A 22,274-nucleotide genomic window follows, 5' to 3' on the forward strand; every position below is an offset into this window, starting at 1 on the left:
GCAATTAATTGCACGAACTTCCACATAAACTAAATAAAAAATACGTTAGAGAAGAATGAGTAATAAAAATATTTAGAATCAGTATTTTTTTATTTAAATCAACTATTTTATATAAATTAGTATCAACTTAATGAATTAAAAATAAGTCGCTGAAAAATTTCAATCATCCTAATTTAATTATTGTATTGTCATAAAACAAAGTTTTTTTTAGGAAAATATTAAATTTCTAGCTACGCGGACTAGAAAATTAAAATCTTATAAGGATCATTTGTACAATTGTATTATTATTAAAATTAAATTTATTTCAAAAATATTCAAAAAGTTTGCTCTGAACGGTTGAACATTTTTTATTATAGAAAATAAATAAAGAATTTTGTAAAAATACAAATTCTAAGATATAAGATGACTCTCGAAAAAGTTATAATCATATAGAACAGGGGTCGGCAAACTTATTTTGTCGAGATCGCCAGATCGTATATATTTTAGACTGCAAGCCAGGAAGCAAAATTAAAGTGTGAGCACTACTTTACATTGTATTTTAAATTCGTTATGAAATTCAATAATAGCGGCAAAGGCTAATCTTCAAAGCCAATTAGTATTTTAATTAATTTATGGGCGGATTTTTCGTTGAGAAAAATTTTAATCGCTCCTCTGAATTAAAAAAAATCATAAAAAAACTTTACCATAACTGACCCATTGCACACACAACAGCTTTCATTTATGATAAAAAAAAAAGTCATGGGACTGACGACGGTTAAGTTTACGGGAGCGAATAAAATTCACTACTGACACAACTGGTTCAATAAATCATGATATATTAAGATGTTTCCCGAGTATTTTTCTGAAACGAATTGAAAGTGAAATATGATTAAAAGATTTGAATGGTTAAAGGTCAATAAATATTGAAAATTAATGTTTTAGTATTTATATATAAGTTAATATTTTATCCGAGTATCTAATAAGAAATAAAGATGTGCATAGATTTAATACTAGAAATAGAGACCATTTAAGGATAGTTAGGTATAAGAAAACGAGTACGGACAGGTGAATTATGTATGGAGGTGTGAATTTGTATAATAATATTCCTAGGAAAATCCGCAAAAATGTAAAGTGTTTCATAAATAGTACAAAAAAAAACACCTTCGTGCATTAAGAAATAAATTATATTATTAGGTATAATTTATATTCTGTTTATGTATATATTATGTATTATATGTATGTTAGGAAAAAAATTGTTTAGTATAAAATAAATAAATAAATATATAATCCATGTCAGGCGTCGTGTTTCGTAAATTTTTGAATATCATAATTAAATAAAAATAACTAGATTAATTATGTACGGAGGTATGAATTTGTACAACAATACTCCTAGGACAATTTTTATTTTCTGTTTATGTTTATATAATGTATTACATGTATGATGAGTTAAAAAAAATGAGTGTAAAAATTAACTATATTAGCTAAATAAATTAATAAAATAAATAAAATATGCTCGTAACCCGATATTTTATTGTACTATATGTTTATGGATTTCGAAAGTCACTCGATCGTAGTTTGGGAATGACAAAAATGCTACCAAGTTATTTTTAGACTTAAGACCAGAATGTCGACTTCTTGTTTCGTCAATCTTAATTAACATAATGTTATAAATAGAATTCCGTATAGGGTTCTCATTAATTCGTAGATTTCCACTATTCGAATATTGAATAAAAAATTGATTTTTTTCAATATTAATTTATTTAACCAATTAGTGCAAAAAAATAATTAATTGCCTGTAAAATATTATTTAATTAAAAAAATAATTAAGAGTTAGCATTAATTATTTTAATTAATTAACTAGAAATAAATAAATCGCGAACGAATTATTGAAAGGCTTGAAATAACATCTTTGCGTCTTGAAAGAACAAATACAAAAATGTTACACGAACTTCACAAAAATTTACGACGCACCATTCACAACATTTTGTTTCGTTCAACGAACGAATTCTGCGAGTTTCGGTCATAGTAGATACAGTCAATAAGCTTTCTATTTACTAATGATTTTCGAATGCGTAAAAGCATTTTTTTTAAGAAGCCTCGTATTATCTCTCATTTCAAAACAAAATAAAGGCAAAACAAAGGATTTTTGTGTGGCACTAGTCATTCAGGTATATTGAGAGTGAAAACGACTACCTGTGTTGAAAAGATTTTTTTCAAATTTAATTTATTTTTTTACTAAATCTTCCGTCATAACCTGATAGGCGTAAAGCCAGTGCATTACAACGGGGTAAATCTGTACCAATTGAATAAGTCAATCAGATATAATGAATACCTACAAAGTAAGTATTAACCACCAGACTGAAAGTCTGGGAATCGGTGATATCTATATTAATAATTATAAATTATTATGTGTAATATAATTTATAACCAATAGATGTTACTGCAGCTGGGACCGGTTTTTTTAATAATAGCGCATTTTTTATAAATACAGATTCGAGTGCCGCTGCCGGGGTTCGAACCCGCAACCTCAGAGTAACTAGTCTGAGATGTTACGGACTACGCTATTCCGTTTTTATTTGAGATGGTATAAACAAATATTTTACGAATATTCGATCAATTATTCGAATTTTAATATTGTAAAAAATCGGGTGAATAATTCGATTCAGAACCCATACGGTCCGTTAGAACACTAATAATATCGATCTTCATCCGTAGCAATTATTTTATTGCGTTTTAATAATAATAGCTGTAATTATCAAGTCTTTGAAGTCTTCAAATCCTTCACAGCAATAAAATAAATGGCATTCGCGAGACCCGCTAATTTATAACATAAGTTATGGATAAAGCTCTAGTTTTGAGTGAATCGCTAATGGTCGATTCACTCACTCAGAAGAGAAAGAATCGACCGAATGTTCAGAGGATAGATAACAAATTTAAAATATATTGAAATGACACGATATTGCACTTTAGTTTGCTCCGTTCTATTCCGAGCACTAGACAGACATATCGCAAAGTTAAAACATTTCATTATGAAGAGTTGACAAGCGGTCAGTGATATGACGCGTCTGTGGGCGTTTCCACTACGATACCATATACAATCAAAATAACTACATTAAGTATGATTTAATACCTGAGTTCGGGAACTTTTCTACAAGAAATGGACTGCAAGGCCGTCACGTCACAGCCCGTGACGTCACGTGAACACCGTCGAGCCCTTCGTCACGTGGAGTGCTCGTTTTTGCGTTCGGCTAGGTCGGAGCTTTCGCGAACGTTTCGGCGTCACACTCGCATCGCTCGCTGGATGTCGTCGCCGGTGGAGCGCACGCTTGGAGCGTTCGGTCGATGCGTCGGACGAGGTGTGGTGGGAGGGGGTTCGCGTCTAGACGGCGCGGCCGTTGACCCCGCGCGAACGTCGCTCGCCAATTTCGTCTAGCCCGCGTCTGACGCAGCGGTTCCCAAAGCGAGGCGCGCCGATAACCTATTCAATATTCATCAATATTCAAAATGCATCGATTACATAACACACTAAACTCAAATAAAAATAAAAATATACATGACGAAGATTTCGAACAGATTAGGTATATTTAAATCATTGGGTTTACTCGATGACGTTATGGTTATAAGATAACAAATAAGAGGGATTGGGCTTTTAATAAATATATAAATAGAAAAGGCAAAGCAAGACATTAAAGATACAAAGAAACCCTTATTCAAATTTAAGTATTAATCAAGTGAAGGTTAAAGTAATATTATTTTTATATTTTTACGCGTTCGATTTATTAAGATATCTTTATCTATACTATAAAATGGAAAATATATGTTTGTCTGTATGACACAAGAACTGTAAGCAGTGGCGACCAGGCCTGCCGAGAGGGGAGAAATTCCCAGGGCCCAACTCTGGAGAAATCATAGCAAGAATATTTAAAAAAAAAAACAACGTCAAATATGAATCTGAACTAAGCTACAGTTGTTTGATATGTACCTATATACTGATGTATTTCAGGTATACGTTCCTTTAGTCCTTTTTTTATAGATATTATACAATAAATAAAAGGAGCGGAACATTGCCTTCAAAAGCACACATTTTATAGGTAGTACTTTCAGAAAAACATTATTATTCAAAGGGACAGATTGTAGTTTTTTGACGCGGCTCCGTAAGTACTAAAATTTGTTTAAAAATTATTGTTGTCTTTATTGCTTTTAGAACTTTTATATTAGACATAAGAGAAAATATTCAACGAATGTAAATCAGTAACAGAAAATTTAGGTATATTATTTATCCCGAAAATAGTTTTAAAACATGTCATTTCAGTATATTTTCACCAGTGGATATAAATTTTTATTAGTGAAAATATAAATTACCTGGCAGGTTCTAGTAAAATTATACGATTTCAACTTTTCTATATGTATTAATATATATATATTTACACACTTTTCATTATTTATTTACATCTGATGTATAAATGTTACAGCGAATGTGTAATTTTTGGTAAAGTTATATTTTCACTAGTACGTTTTCAACAGTATATATATTTCTACTTGCGAAAATATAATTTAACTAATAAGCGCTAACATGCTGCTTTAAAATGTCTATGAAACTCAATTTGACAGTTGCAAAACGTTCATTTGTTGTTCAATCTCAAACCTAACCTAATGAAAGTTCTGAAACTAATTATAGTTTTAGAAGTTTCATCAAGTCAAGTCCAAAATAAAAACTAAGCCAACTCTCAGGGGAAAATAAGCTGAAGAATAAGTACAGACAGACAACGCATCTCACATATTGCTTCACAGTTTGCCTGCATTTATAATAGATATTACATTATGTTTTAAGAATATGATAGCTCTCCTTATCGATATTTCTAATATAAGAGGGCTGATCAAAGTATTTTCAAACCGAATTTTGGTCTAAAGGTAGGGCGCAAAAACAATTATAACTTCCTAGAATTATTTAGAATATTTAATATTTTATTAATATTTTTATGGGTTCGGTAATTATTGCACAAACAAAAATTGCGTATAGCAAAAATTCTGATCGTAGATTATTAATATACACATAAATTTAATAAAATTTAATAGGATTTTAATTTTACAATATTTAAAAAAAAAATTACTGATGATTACGTAATTATTTTTAGAGGCCTATTGATAAATTATTAAGATCGGAATAATGTAGTCCGGAAGATCTAGATCTCTGGTAACAGTTCAGAGGTCACGGGTTCGTGTTACGGCAGCAGATTCGCATTTTTGTGCGATTTAACAGAGAATTATTTTAAGGAATACGTGTAATTAAATAAATAATTTGTTCCATAAAATGAATTGTTTGTGTAAAGTAAAACTTCAGAAAAAGATTCGTTGCATAGTTATTAATAAAGTGTTCACTGTTCTGAAAGTGTTACAACAAAACGTTAATATTTATATTTATAAATAAACATGAAACGACTAAAAAATTTTGAAACAAAGTTAGAATTTTATAATAAATAAGTGTTGTATTTTACAACAGGTTAATAATGAAAATAATTAAAAGTAAAAATTTCAAAACATTTACTAGCTTAGCAAAAAATAATTTAAAAAATGCCACAATCAATTGACCGAATACACAATATTTAGAATTTATTTTAAATGCATAACTTATAATTTTCAGTTTTAAACGGTTTAATTTCTAAAATAATTTATTTTCAAATATGTAGGTAAATTCTAATTAATAATTTGTTATACAGCTAGTAATTTATGTTAGTTGATTTGTAAGATAGTTGGCTTCTATTTTAGTGGTTTTATTTTTTAATTTATGAAATATTTAATTTTTACTTCGTTCATTATTCAAACACCTGTTAAATTATTATTTTGTTTTCAACTAATAAAACTTATCTGAAATCAAAAACTTGCAATTTTGACTTTTATTTATTTTTTTTATAAACTTTTTGTGAAACACAAACACTTTGTTCTTAATTTGTTTCAAAAACTTTCACTCGTTTTGAAATTAAACAATACATTTACACAAAAGATATTCATTTTTTATTTGAATTTATATTAATATATTATTTAATAAATAATATTAATTTATATGTACATATATAAATGTTGAAATTTTGTCGGGTAGCGTAATGTCGCGTTAAAATAATGTCGTTTAACGTTTTGTCTTCATTATGCCTGATTAGCCTACACAGTTGCTACAAATTTGCCCCGTTGTAACGCATTGGGCTTACGCCGGTCAAGTTACAACAGAAGAATACCAAAATAACATTCATAGGTCGGAAAGCGGTTATCGCAAATAATAAATAAACTTTTTATATAATATACATATTATTCTCAATGTTTAGAGAATTTTTAATATCTTATATGTACGACCTATTATGGTTTTGCTAATTAATCATCACGATATTAGGAAATGTACACCTAATATTTTAGTAATCGATCGAAATTATAATTATACAATAGTCACTAATTCTGATCTCCCAAACATGATAAAAATTGAAAAACAGCGTAGTAAACAAATGGGATTCGAACCCAAATCTTTCATATAATATTCATCAACTAATATCACTCGTCTATCATTAATTAGTAATTTAGCATTTTTAATGTCCGCAAAACATCTAATGCACGCAGTGGCGTAGCTATGGTGGGGCGGAGGGGGCGGGCGGCACTTGCTTGGGGGCGGCATATTCGCGATGGAATCGTCTAGTGTGGTTCTTAACCTTGAATATACTAAAATTCATGTAAATCTACGAATAGTAAGGGCTTAACAATAATCAATTTATTATTTTTAAAAATGCTGATTTTATGACTCTGCAAAAAAATGTATGGGGGGGGGGCGGCAATTTTAAGGATTGCCCCGGGCGGCACATACCCTAGCTACGCCACTGAATGCACGACACAAATATTATGTATGTAAATAATATCAATTAATAAATGCAATAAACTTTTACCTGAAAATATTTGAAAGTTTGGATTAGATTATATACATCTAGTTATTTAGAACATAATTGTTATTTTAACTATATTTTTTATACATGGTATTCAGTCAATTAGGATAATGTACGTTGTGCTATAAATAAATTGGAGAATCTATTGTTATATTTAAATTAAAATATTAAAAGTTAGAAAATCAAAAAATTCTAATATGCACGACACTGATATGTACAATGAAAATTAAAACCACACACAATTATATTTAAATTGAGAAAACTCTTTTATTATATTTTCATAAACAGAAAAAAGGTTATCTATGTTTTAAGCAGGGTCCTAAAGTGTAACCATTCATAATTAACATATAAACAGAAACAATAATAAAAATTAAGGCAAGATTCATGGCCGATAATCAGATTAGTTCTACTGCGCGAAAGTTTAATGGTACAACATACTGTATATGCAATTTACAGCGATAATGATGAAGAAATACATGTAATCTATCTAAAAATAATATTCTGGAATACGTTTTCAAAAAAATGTTCAGATTTATATGAATATGATAGATTAGGCTACTGGAAACTTATAAATGTTTTTAAAATGCATATATGAGCATTACTCGTATTATATATAAATAATAGTATAAATTTTCTTGAATATTAATTAAACATACAAAAGATAACGAGTTGAACTCAAAGGTTGATATGAAAATATCCTACTACTTAACAGAAGTTAAAATATATCATGAATCATTATTTCTGCAATACTAATGGGTAATGAGAAGCAAAACAAAGATTGCTGCGTTTATTTATATTTATATGTCGTCAATAAATACATGATATACAGCAAACATATTTATTATTACTGTTTTCGAATAAAAAAAGTATGTTCTCACGTTGATATATATTATACATCTATATATATGAATATAAAACCATATTGTATATCGTAAAAAGATTCCAGACAAAATACCGCGTATTTATGTTCTATAAATATAACTCGATGATAAGAGCTCCGTAGGGAACATTCAGACGACCTTCAAAACTGATAACGCCAATCGAAGCTAAAAACCGTATTAATGATTATAAATATAAAAACACATTGCCATTGTTCTTTTTATATAAAAATAAACCATGAATAGATTGAGAAGCCGCCAAAGGGTTGTACTTTTCGCAGACGTCTGGGGGCATCGAACCTTGCCCTGGTATGACCTGCGGGAAAGCGGAAAATCCTTTAGACTCAGACTAGGAAAACCCTACTAGGATTATAGTGTCAGTTAGCTTTTAATTTTTATTTATTTATTTTTATTCTTCAGATAGAAACAGTCAATGTGATTCACTAATGTGCGATTTTTATATACTAGCGGACGCCAACCTTTGACCCGAACTAAATATATAAATGTAATACAGTAGAAAGTATATTGTTATAAAAATAAACTGTAACGTCTACCGACAATTCTAGCAGTATGGGAATATATAATAAACTAAAATAAATTTACAAAAAAATATAATTTACTTTCAATATATTATTATTTCTATAAATAAAAATATAAAGATGGACAAAGAAGTACATTTAATAATCATATTAATTTTACATTAAAAAAATGTAATTTTGCTCAACCAGGTCAACACAATCAACAACCACTAAATAATTAGTGAGACTGAATCAAGGTCTGTAAATCAGTGATAGCTATTTTATTATATATAAAATGTTATTAAAAAGATGCCGCTTTTGAATTATGAGAATTCGGTCCAGAACAGTCTCTAGCCTAGGCTTTTTTATGATCGTCTGATTGCTTTATGGTTACGTTTTTATCACATTACATCTCTACTTCTTATCAATATGAACAGTAGGCTTTCGAGGCAAGACCGGTAAAGTTTGAGCAGCCTCGTTTGGGCGCGCTGTGTCGCTCTACGACTAGTTGAGCAACCCAACCTTACGCAACTCCCGCCAATATGGCGAACGTCTCGCGTCTGGCATAACAATATTTTTTTCGCAATCGCACACTGTGTCACGATGTCGATTTCGTCGACTGTTGTGACGGCAAAGACCGGACGTGACGATCCTTTTACGCGCGGCAACTGTAAACTTGGAAGAACAACCGTTCTAGTTCTACACATATAGCAAATCGGAGCAGATAGGCAAAAGCGAGAGATGTAACAGTAGTTCAACTACCATTGTCTGACGGGTACCGTTTTAAAAAATGACGACTTCGCGACCCGAGACGAGCGCTGCGAAGCGATTGATATTGAAATCGATGCAAAAAACTTCTATGGCCATCAAAAATAGATCCTCTACTTTTATTTTCCGGAAGCGCCTGCCTGTGATCTTTTGACATTTTACAACGTCGAAATTAGCATCGAATTATAATAACAACTATTTCAGAAATAGCATACAATAAAATTCCAAATTAAAGAAGTTATAATCGTAAAAGCAGAGCCCCTCAATTAGGCTACACCTTTTTTGGGCATTTTAATGGAGAAGGCGTCACATTCGGACCATTACTGATTTTATGGTTCATTTTAAATTTAAAACTTCGTGCTATCAGTGTTGTTTTTATTCTCATAATTGATACTGTAAGACCAAAAAGAGGAATTAGTAATTCATATTTTAATTTATTTAAAGGAAGGTATAAAAAAGTCTGACTCGTATAAAACCACTGAAAAACTACGTTTTCTAAATCTACAGAGCTAAATTAATTACACCAGATTATTTTATCTGTTAGCCCCAGAGACGTAATGGGGGGTAGGTGGGGGGGGGGGGTTCTCCCCCCCCTCCTTGAATTTTGCCAGTAAAATGCATGTACGTATTTTTTATATTTATTTATGTTGTTTTTTATTTATAATTTTATTGCATTGATGAGCCTGGCCAACTTTTGCCCCCTCCCCCCTCCTCTATTTTTTATGATATTTTTATCGCAAAAATATTTTTTAAATTGTAATTTTAGTGAAATCGTATTGGAATACATTTTCACCAGTAAATATATATATTTTTACTAGTAAAAATATAATTTGTCTGGCAAGTGCTAGTAACATATTTATATTTATTTAGATTAAATTACGACTATCGTGATCTAACAGTTTACCCCAATGCGCCACGATGGCCGAAAACAATCTACACATATAATCAAACAATAAAACATATTAATCATTACTTATTCACATGCGATTTTTTCAATTATATATGTATAACTATGAGTTATCACAAAACAGTAAAAGATCGACCACCGTACATGTACGGCGATACCTTTCTAACGGGCAATGAAATACTATAAATCATAATGAAACGAAATATTAAAAAACGACCAATGACTGACCAACTTTTGCCCCCCCCCCCCCTATGAAAAAATCTTAAATGACATCTCTGGTGAGCACATACAGGTATTTTAGATAAAACTCTCATATGCAATATTAAATAGACCATGCGAGAAGCATTCATCTCTCAAGTAAATAACATGTATGTATGTAAGCAACGTTTTCACAATCTTTTGTTACTGTTTTGAGTATTCAATAAAATTCAGAATTGTCTAGACGCAGTGAGAAGTATTATATGATACAAATACTCGAATGATTATTATCAAACAAATTTTTAGCCGTTGAATATTCAAATATTTATTTTAAAAGCTTAAATTTCATCACAATTTATGCAGGTATTATCATGTTCGATATTTTAATTGACTTGAAATAATTTCCGTAATGAGTTACTGTGTTTAAATCGTTTAATAACTAGCTTGCTTACAAAATAAATGTATTATTACTAGTCATGTAATATTATAAAAATATATTATATACGTGATACTTTTTAGCAATTTAATGAAATGAACGTGCTACAACTGGCATCATATATTGATTTCGATAGACAATATGTTTGCCATTTTTTTTATACAAAGGAGTGAACGATTTTTTTCAATCTAAAATGGTAAAACGGAACTAACAGTGCATTGCAGAGTGTGAGTCATGCTTTTGGCGAAACTGTGCCGAATAGTTTTTTTTCAGTCAGTGGGTCAAAGTTTCCTAGACTCTGTCTGGAACGGTAAGTTATCAACCCCGTCGTTGCCAAGGGGAGGCCAGTGACTCCAGGAGGTACTGCTGGCAACACGTCCAGACGATCGATACGATCGTCTGGGTTACAACAGGAAGACGGTAGATAGCTAGAGCATCTAGATAGAGCTACCTCTATCTCTCTCGGCTCCGATCAATCTCTCACCGCTGCAGAGGTAACATAGCACTTTAATTATGCCCAAAAAGTTGGCAACGGCTGAACAGCTGACGACTGAGTGTGTGACATTGAAATCGAGCGCACGTATGATAATTTCGCTCGCGCTGAAAGAAAAAAAACATGCATATTCACACAGCGCACACATGCCGACTATAAATAAAATAAATAATGCGTATAGGGTTGCAACAGATATTTTCTTTAAATTATGTGAAACGAGCGGTGCTTAATCGCACAGATTTTGTAACCAATTTGGGTGTTTTATCGTATATAAAATTCTCATAAATAAATGAGTGCCACGTAATGAATATATTATACAACGTCTTCCGGGGATAAGGCCTAATCAAAATTCAAAGCGACCTACCTCAAAACTCCCTTTATCTCGAAGTGAAAAGCTTGACCGTCGTAGGGGGAATGGAAAACGAAAGGGTTAAACAGTTGAATTGAATGAGATTCAGAAATCTGCTCCGAAGGTTTTAGAAGTCCTTGCACCTGACAACACTGTGCAATAAGGCTGAGGTCACTGACTGTCTGGAGAGAAATGGCGAAAACAGCGGGGCGAGGGGGAGGGGGATGTACGTACTCTCGGGGTCGCCAACATTTGGCGGAACGACTCGATGCGATGCCTTTGTGTTCGTATTTGTATGTCTGCCCGTTTTTTTTTTATTTGGTGTCTGCTACAATGTACTATTCAATTTTGCACAGTAATATTTTTTGACATATACATTTCGTGGGGAAAAATATATAACATAGTGACGAGAATCCTTATAAGCATTTTCCTTTCATTCTTATAGGAATTTTTCTTTTTTAAGATTCCAACTAGATTTGCTTATTATGACAGTAGGAACACAATTCGCAAGAAATGTTAAATATTAATACTCGATTTTTTAATATTTAAAAAAAATAAAATGATGATGTTATAATATATATTTTTAGTTTGTAATGCATTAAGTTAGTTGCGAATACAAAATAACATATATTATGAATGATTTTGAGCTTGGGTGAATTAATTAAGAATAAGTTATATTTTTAATGGACAATGAAAAATAACTTCTGTTCTTTATAAGGTTGTGCTCTATTATATGTCTAATAATAATTTAAATCTATTGCTATAAAAATCCTATTTGAATTAAAATAATTTATCAAGTTAAATAAATTAATTAAAATTTTATTTTAAAAAACTTTTCGCTATGTAGCAAATAATGTTTATACTAAAAATATATGAAACCAGATTGAGCAGCGTCATTCGCCATCTTTCTTTTAGTATAATTTAATTTAATTGGCACGGCGTTTTTTATAATTTAATATATAATTTAATTCAATTGACGCGTCGATAAATTGCTGGAGGTAAATTGCTGGCGATAAATTTTCCTATACTCAAGTTCTAAGTAGTGGGCAACTTACTCCTAAATACACAGCACGATAGACAAGTGGTAGAAGTCGCTGATTCGATGGGTTCAAATCTCATATGGACCTCAGTGTTTTTCTATTACTATCTTGTCTGGGAGATCGGATTTTGATCCTACTCTAATATCCGGTTTGTCCATACGTCACCGATGATGTAAAAGAGCAAGAGCAGCGAATCGTGACGATTCGCGCGTGGGAATCAGGCGGCGCATGCGCGAGCCGCGCGCGTCACGATCGCACCGTTAACGCCGGCCACGTGGTAGCACACATTCCCGCCACGTGACCCGCCTAGTGTCAAAGGTTGGCGGCCACTGGACCGCGCCGAGACAGGTTATCGAGCCAGTCTGGCGCGCACATGCACAAAGAGAGCGAACCGGCCGACGAATCGCACATGCATCGTTAATATCTGATGCCGCTGGTCTCTGTTATCGCCCGTCGTGCTACCGGTGTTACCTGACCGGTCGTTTGGCGAGCCGGCCGGCGAGAAACGGAAGGGCAACAGGGGTGGGAAGTTGCAGCAAAGTGGTCACATACTTATTTACTTGCAGACAAATTCTTAATTTTAATTAATTGGGAATATGATCTATTACATTTTTACGTAGATGGGTTTAAAAATGTTAAACTATTATTTATATTTTCTAAAAAAATTATGCGTTATAAATAAAATCAAAAGTAAGGTGACCAGACGTCCTTATTTGTCCTGCTTGTACAAAAAATTCTAAAAATACCTTTTTTCGAGTACCCGTAGTAATTTATCATCCTTAAAAACTTTTCTGAAATTTTCTAAGATACATTTTAAATATTTTTTTAGCTCTCCAAAAAAATTGTCCTAAAACAAAAAAATATGAGATACCTTTTGAACAAAAATTTCTGAAATGATATTTTTTTAGCTTTCGCAAAAATAGTGACCCTTTTATTTTTTAATGTCCTCCTTTGATATTTTCAAAATCTGGTCACCTAAATCAAAGAGCTTATTACAATAACATTTTCCTTAAACAGGTGCTGAGTTAAATTCATAAAAACTTATAAACAAGCTTAAAACTACTTTAAAGATCTCTGATCAATTAAAATTTCTAATTTTCTGAACAAACTTGAACGAAATTGTCTATATGCAGTAATAAATTCGAGCAATTAGTTTATAAATAGGTATAAAAAATATATAAAATGTGTTAATTTATCATCAAATTAAATACTTTTAAAGAAACAATAAAAAAATCGCGCGAAAGATTTATTTAGAACACAAACAACCGTATTTTTATATATATAAAATATATGCCATTTAATTAAATACTATGAATCTTAATAAAATTGCAATATTAGAGAACGCTGATTTTAAATTTAGGCGCTAGGATACATGTACGGATAATGACCAAATATCCAAATTAAAAAAAACGCATATAAAAACATAAAAAAACGAATCAACATAATTTTTAAATCAGTATGTTCAAATAAAAATGTAAAAAAAAAACATATTTTTCATGGTGGGGAGTATGTTCAAAAAATAAATTAGGTGTATAAATAAAAATATTCATTAATATTACGAATTACTTTGATTGACTGATGGGGGCATTTGCCTTCACTTGAATTTCTCATTTAATTAAAGATAATTAATCCTAATGAAATAAAATATATACAAGCTGAAATGATCTGCCTGATTCAAAACCATAAATTTGCGGGTTATCTCTCAAAAAAAATCTATAAAAAAAAAACAGTATCGAATCTATCCCGAAAATATTTTTTAAAACATGTCATTTCAGCTCATACCGTAATACATTTTTACCTGTAGATACACATTTTTAGCAGTGAAAAAATATTTTATCTGGCAGGTGCTAGTAAAAATATATAATTTCAATTTTTCCATACGTAGTAATATATGATATATGTAAGTATATTAGTCATTATTTATACACGTGCGATTTATAAGTGAAGTTATATATTTTCTAATGCTGTCCATATACGTTTTCGACAGTAGGTATAATTTAATTGATAGCGAAAATATAATTTAATTGATAGGCGCTAGTAAAATTATATGCTGCTCTAAAATGTCTATGAAACTCAAATTGACAGTTGCAAAACGTCCATATCCTGTTCAAACCCAAACCTAGCTCGATTTTTATTCAATCATTATAATATCATACGTGAGATTAGAAAAATCTCATTTGTATTATAATTATATAATACTCACTAATTCCCATTTTCTGATGGGACTGGTTCGGTGATTATTGCGCAAACGAAAATAGCGGAAACGAAAATTTTAAATAGCAAAAATTTTGATCATAGATAATCAATATACACATATATGTATATTTAAGAATACGTTTATATATATAAAAAAAATAATGTCTACATATGTATATATCAAATGTTAATATGATTTTAATTTAAAAATATCGCGGTTTATTAATATTTTACAATTATGTTAGTAATTTACATTAGTATGATTAAATTAATTTCCTACACATTTTTTTAATAAAAAATATAGGAAAATATAAAGCAGTTGGAATTTCAAGTATAATATATAATTGACAATCAAGCAATCATCTATATTCAAAATTTTCGCTCTGTGTAATTTTAGTGTTTGCGCAATAATCCGGTCACCAAAAAAAATTCGCTATACACCGCCGAAAAAGAGAAGAAGACCCGAGAAAGATTTATTCATATCAAAACACAACAGTATTTTTTATAGATATAAGATATTCTCTATGAGGTGAAATAGCTCATTTTTAAAGAATTTAATGTATAACCTAGCTCGATTTTTAATTATTCATCACGATATTTACCGTGAGATTTAAACAATCTAGGTAAATCTAATTTGTATTATAATTACATAATACTCACTATTCCGATCTTCCAGACACGGTAGTTGACATTGCACATTGAACTGTTTAATGTAAGCTACGAGGAGCTGGTCCGGTTAGTATCATTTCATTTTGATATTTCATGATTTATTGTTTTTTCTATGTATTATTTTTATTATATTTTTTTATTGTGTGCTAAAATAATAATACGTCTTGTTTTTTTACCATAATATAAAATAATTTTAAAAACAGAATTTTGTTATTACTTCTTAGAAGTTGAAAAATTTACGCCAAAAGCAATAAAATCGTTATATCACCGTCTCGAATTTTTATTTTTCGTAGAAAAAATATATTTGTTGAATTATTTAGTATAAAAGTATATGAAGTTTTTTTTTTATTTTGAAACAATATAGTAATTTTGTTAAATAATTTAATAATTTTGTTAAATAATTTAAACTTGAAAATCGTATACAGAAAATCAAACGATAGATCATAACAAATTAATTGAATACTAAAAAAATCACAGCGCAGTCTAATATATACAAGTTTTAATACAAAAATTCATCTGCCTTCGTCTTAATTTAGGAACAACATATAGTTATAAGATATGATAATCATATACAGAAAACCAAATTATATATCATAAACCTTACTTCACAAACAAAAAACAACGAAAATAAAATTAAAAAAAAATACTGCGCGGCCTAATAAACCAAAGATTATTCAGCCATTTTTATATAGAAGCAACTTCTAGTTTTAAAACATGAAAATCACATGTATTTATATATTATAACATATTTATTTCTAATAAATTTTAAATTTAATATTAAATAATAAAATATCGATGCAATGTAATAAGACGAGAATAAATATTAAAATCATGCATTAAAAAAAATAATTCCTCATCTTTATGTATGTATATACAATTAGTTGGTTTAATTTATAAAACATAAAATAAATCGAAGCTCATAATTATAACTTTAAATATTATGGGAATTGTAGGATTTCTAAATAGAAAGCCACATAGCGAGAATTTTTTTCTATATATTAAAATTATACAAAATATAAGCAATGGATCGGAAGCTATCAACAATAACTAATAGCCCCATTTAGGAATCTCTCAAAAATATCTACTACGCGGTCATTTACATATAGATTATATAATATAATATTCCTAAAAGACCTGGGTTTGAATCATGTGTGAACCTTAGTGTTTCTTAGTATCAATCGTGTCTGGAAGAGCAAAATTAGTGATTATTTATATAATTATTATTCCAGTTTATTATCACAGAGTAATTTTATAAATTTTATTTTTAATTTATTTTCATGGATGAATAATTAAAATAAAATCGAAATATTACAGTGATATACATTGGTTGTTTATTAAAATATATGTAACTGTTTTTATTCACGTGTCTCAATATTTACTTGTTGTTGATTGTGTTTACATGGTTGTAGCGCAATGTTGCAGCAGAAGATTTACTATAAAATAAATCTATATCAACATTTAATTTAAATTGCACCGATGAAAATTTTCACGCTACGCTGCCGTTTAAAAGATAGTTTTAGTAAAATCGTGTTTGCTGTTCGCAGCGTATTTAGCATATTCCTAACAAATTTAAATTTATAGATTTATTTGAGTATCCAAAATGTGTCGCTATGCGACCAAGTAAATATATTATATATTATATTTATTACTACACTTGGAAGGTATTTATCAATAAAATAGCTCATATGCCTTATTAAGTATCCTAATATAATAAAGTACTCTTTATAAAATAAAATATGCACTGATTTTACTACATATTAATTTATTAAAGTAGACGACCAACGTCCGATCGTTGGAATTGATTGATCGATCGATTTTTAATCATTGATCGCGCCTAATAATAATAATATCAGCATTGACAATAAATTTTATTTCAGAACAATCGCGTTGACCTTACTTCTACCATAAAAATTCGATCGTACATAAATTTTCTAAGACAGCTTCTGAAAGCGTCGATCGGTCTGCTTTGAATTTATAAGGACTCATTTTTGGGTCATAAACACGAAGCAGTCGCCATTTTAGGTATTCGGAAATGATCAATCACCCTGTCGCGTCTGCGAGAAAAGAGAATAAATAAACATCGAGACGAACTGTCGAGACAGGTGAGGCGAGACAGGTACGGTCGAGATCTACTGCGACCTCTGTCGTCTGTGACCTTACGATTTCACACACAGAGAACAATCGAATACGATAATGCGAAATGACCTGAAATGATAACAAAAAAATGACCCAAAGCATAAGCTTAAACGCGACGTCGCTGCTTTGCACGAGATTATATTTTTCTTTGAAGTATCAATGTTTATTAAACGTGGAGTACAAGGCGTATGTTTTAGATAAGCTTTCGATGATAATCGTTTTAGCAACGATTGCATTCTTTATCAGAATAAATTTCACGGTCGAGGTGCAAACTTTTTTTATGGTTGCTAAATATATCGAGTCTGGTTTGGATGTTGATTTAGTTAGATTTCTTAAATAAATATAAATATTTTTAGATATGTATGGTAGTTTGAAACGGTTGCATACTTATCGCAAAAATGAGGTATTTAAAATGCCTGCCTAAATTTTAACTGATAATTTTACAAAAGTGAGAATTTGATGAAATACATTAAAACAGTTAATTGATTTTTATGTGAACTTCTGAGAAGTAATAATACTTTTTCCACTGACACCTCTTTATTAAAAGAGAACAATTTAAATAAGCAAAATATAAAATAATTATTAAATAAATTGATTTTTTGTTCATTACTATTGGACAGATTAAGTGCAAGCGAGCGAGCATTGGTCAGAATAGTGAACAATTCATGAATAACTCTCCTTTTCCTAAGAAAAAATCCGCAGATGCACCTTACATAAATGCACAAAATATTTATTTTAATGCATATATCTCTTAAAATAATTTACTACTTAATCGCAATATTAATAAAATATATATTTTTCAATTCTTTAATTTTCAATTCAATTTTATTGATTTCGAATTTAATTTTTAATTTTTGTAAAGTGACAATTGATTTTTGGACTCAAATTAAAACAAACGTTATATTAATATATTTCATTCAATTTTCAATTCTCAGGACGGTGACGTTACGATTTTATTGCTTTGAAAATTTCACTGACGAAAATTTTGTGCTTGTGAAGTGATAGAGACTTTCGCTTTTATATCGTCCAATTCTCGCGATGATTTTATTTCTTTTGGCGTAAATTTTTAACTTCTGTGAAGTAATAATAAAATTCTGTTTTATATTTATTTTATATACTATAACCCGTGCTGGCTATGTAACTATCGTAAGCCCGATGTGTTACCCCGTTGTAACGCATTGGGCTTACGCTTGTCGGGTTACAATAAATAAATAATAAAAAATCCTAACTTTTAAATAGCAAATTGAACGTATGTAAATATACAATTTATAATCATAAACGCATTGACCCATCATAATGAAATTTTGAATAGTTACTCTTTAGGACCCTGCTTTTCTGGATCAAGTTTTTTTCGAACCTTGAAAATGTTTAATTACCAACACTATATAAATAATATTATATATTGTATATAGTCCTATACGCGTTGATTGATCTTAATACACTTTTGCATAGTTACTCTTTAGGACTACTAAAAACATAGGCTATTCTTTTTTATTGACTGGACCAAATTTTGAATATATTAGGAATTAAACGTTATACATTATATTTGTTTCGTGCGTTAATGTTTTGTGAATCTCGAAAATGTTGAATTACCAACACGATAGACGAGTGATATAAATCACTGACTATTAACCTGAGAGATTTGGGCTTGAATCGCATATGGATGTTAGTGTTTTATAATTTCTATTGTCTATGAGATCATGATAAATTTATTAGAAATAAAAATGAATAATATTCATATACCAGTACGACAGACGAATGGTATAAGTCGCTGAGTATTAATATGAAGATCTGGGTTTGAATCCCATATGGACCTTGGTGTTTTATAATTTTTATCGTGTCAGTGAGATAGAAATAGGTGATTAGTATATAATTACAATTCCGACCGATCATTACAGTTTAGATTTATCTAGATTTAGTGATGATTAATTAAAATCGAGCTTGATGACAGAATAATAAATGACGCATATTTGCGTCAACGGCTCTTAACGATAATTCGGCCTGTAAAGTGTTATAATATATAGCGTATTTCTAGCGATTGATCTCTTGTTAGAAAAGACTTAGTTTTAAAATATTTTGTTAAATTTCAACTTTTTTATGTACAGCAACGTTATGATTTTATTGCTTTTGATGTAATTTTTTTACTATTGCAAAGTGATAATTGATTATATTCGTAGTCGTTAAATAGTGCGGGTGCCGTCTTAGTGTAAATGATCGATCAATCTTGTTTTAAATACATTTTTTTCTTCACATTTACATAGAAAAAAATAGTGCTTCCCATTTAATGGAATATTATACAACGAAGGGCCGACAATGGCGCACTAATTGGTTTTTGAAATATAATTGTAATAAAATGTTTTAAAAATTTATCGTTCATTTCATTTGTATTTCTCGGAAAGAAAATAAAAACATAAAATTCGTACTGTCAACCTTTGGCCTTCAATAAGAACTCAGTTAATTGCTCGTTCGCCAATATATCATTGTCCAGTTTTAATTTACGACACCACTATACTTTTATATATAATCAAACAATAAAAATCCAAATGGTGCATATATTTATTTATCTCTTAATTTCTCGATTAGAAACAAAACCAGAGAATTATGTAAGTTAATGCAAAAGTAAAAAATCTCGATTCATCAAGTTCGACTGAAATAGTTAAATCTCGTCTTTTTTTTGTTTGATGTGATAAAAATGTTGTTGACCTCATCATAAGAGCTACATTTCATCCTTGAATTTTAAACGCAATCCTTTCAGGCTTCATGTATAATACATATATATTAACTAAAATTATACAAAACGCAGGGGTGGCGAATTTTTTATCGATTTTTTTAAATTAGCGAATTGAATTTGTAACAACACAAAAACGACCGAGTTCCGGGTTGAAAGACTCGCGTTACGCAAAAAATTCGCCATCGCCAAAGTTTTTTTTATTTTTAATATACATATAAAAGATAAACTCACCATTTTGTCTCTGGCTTCTTGTACTCCAAAACCGTATAATAAATAAATAAAACACAAACAAAAAACAGGTGGTGGGTGGGGGGGGTTGTTTGAGGCACTTGGTCTGTTTGAACTGAACACTCACTGGTGGTTTTTGAAGCACTCTCGTGTTATGGGAGGGAAAAAAGAAAGTATTGTTGTCGAAAGGGTTCGTCCGCGGTGTCGATGTCGAACGCGCGCCGGTTGGAGACTGTCTGATTTTGGAGCTGGAGCTGTGCGAGTGGCGGGACAGGGGCGCTCAACCATCGCGCGTGAGAGCCGAAGCGGTCCAGGTCGGGACAAGTCTGGAATCGATAGCATCGAGACAACCTCCGCGCAGTCTCCTTTCGGCTTGTCTCGGACTCTGCTTTCCTGTTTGTATCTGCGGACAATTTCAAATATCAGCGTTGGATAAAGAGCTTATGGTATACACTTACATATCAAAATTTTTTAACGTACAAGAAAAACAACGTTAAATAAATCCATCAAATCTTACTATTTATAATAAAATCAGTAACCAAATCTTATTAGTTAATATCAATAGCACTAAACGATTATACATAATTATAGAGGTCCCCTTTTTCGAATGTTAAAAACGCGCCACAAAATTGATTAGAGATTTTCATATTATGTATTTAAAAAATATGTATTTCAGACATTAGTCACGTACTGGTAGTAAATTGTTTTAAAATAGCGAGTATTTATAATAATGAATTTATGTTTTATGGAATATAAGGCGGAGTCAGAATAGCTAAAAATCGACTAAATCAGATTCCTTTTTTAAAAAAGACTATTTTCATCATCAAATGTGTCATTACATATGTATTTATTTTATTATATATGGTAGACTTGGAGAAGTAGATATAATTTGAACGGAGTCAGAGTCGTAAAAAATCAGCCGACTCGTTTAATTTTTTTTTATTATTTTATGTTTTAATCTATTAATAATATATGTATTATATATAATATATCCATATAACGATTTAGCAGGGGTTTTGAAGTCTGAGACAAAAGTTTTGAATGTTAAAATGATTTTATTAGTTTTATAATATACATAAAAACATGTTAACAACACTTCTTATGAAAACCAAAATACCATTTACGGTAAGACTGTTCATTTCATAGTTAATGTTTAAACATGTTTGAAAATTGGATATTTATTAAAAATATTAAATAATTTTTTTTTTGATATAAACTAGTTTTCTTGGACATATAAAATATATCATTACATTATAATCATCCTCAGGATAAAAAATCTATATTGTTATCATTTTAAATAATTAAAAATAAATATAATAGTCTATAGTAAAAATTAAAAGCCGGTAACTGGTATGAGGAATCGTTTTAATTTTAGCTAGACGGCACAGTGGGTTCAAGACTGTACATAGCTGCCCTCAGGGTATACCTTTGTACATGTATTAAATTATATGAAACGAACGACAATGGCAGGTCAGTGGTTCACGGTCATTTTATATATAATACATAAAAATAAAATTGAATTAAAATTTAAAGAATAAGTTAGCTTTTGTTATTAAAACGTGGAATTTAAAAACCAAAAGAGTTTTACATGCGTAGTCATTGTTTAAAAAATATTTGTACTGCCCCATTAACTTAATGACTTGATACATTTCGAACAAATTACCTGCAGCGCTCGAGGCACAGTTTTATTCAAATTTTGAAATAGCACGTTCTAAAAGTAACTATTAAAAAGTTTGTAAATTACTGTGAAACACGATTTTTTTCGCCGTTTCTTAATTGAATGTGCTTTAATAAATCTTTATCTAGTCATCAACGAGTGGGAAGCGCC

The 22,274-nt window shown here is 30.1% G+C and overlaps 1 protein-coding gene across 4 annotated transcripts in view; it reads right to left on the bottom strand.

Annotated features, from left to right (window-relative positions):
- Positions 1-3,123: 3,123 nt before the first annotated feature.
- The window catches only part of LOC148229129 (uncharacterized), a 91,753-nt gene continuing 72,602 nt past the window's right edge, over positions 3,124-22,274 (bottom strand). For 2 of the 4 annotated variants that reach the window (XR_015811376.1, XM_088197457.1), the window contains one exon: positions 18,530-20,849. Coding sequence is in view for 1 of the 4 variants with exons in the window: in XM_088197457.1 (XP_088053583.1) it covers positions 20,727-20,849 (123 nt within the window). In the remaining 3 variants the exon portion in view is untranslated. Of the gene's footprint in view, positions 3,458-18,331; positions 20,850-22,274 lie in introns of those variants that run through there. The other 2 variants (XR_015811375.1, XR_015811377.1) reach the window with 2 other exon arrangements.

This window comes from Plectrocnemia conspersa, unplaced genomic scaffold (assembly GCF_051122295.1).
Source record: "Plectrocnemia conspersa isolate PC_06_02 unplaced genomic scaffold, ASM5112229v1 ptg000011l, whole genome shotgun sequence".
NCBI lineage: Eukaryota > Metazoa > Arthropoda > Insecta > Trichoptera > Polycentropodidae > Plectrocnemia > Plectrocnemia conspersa.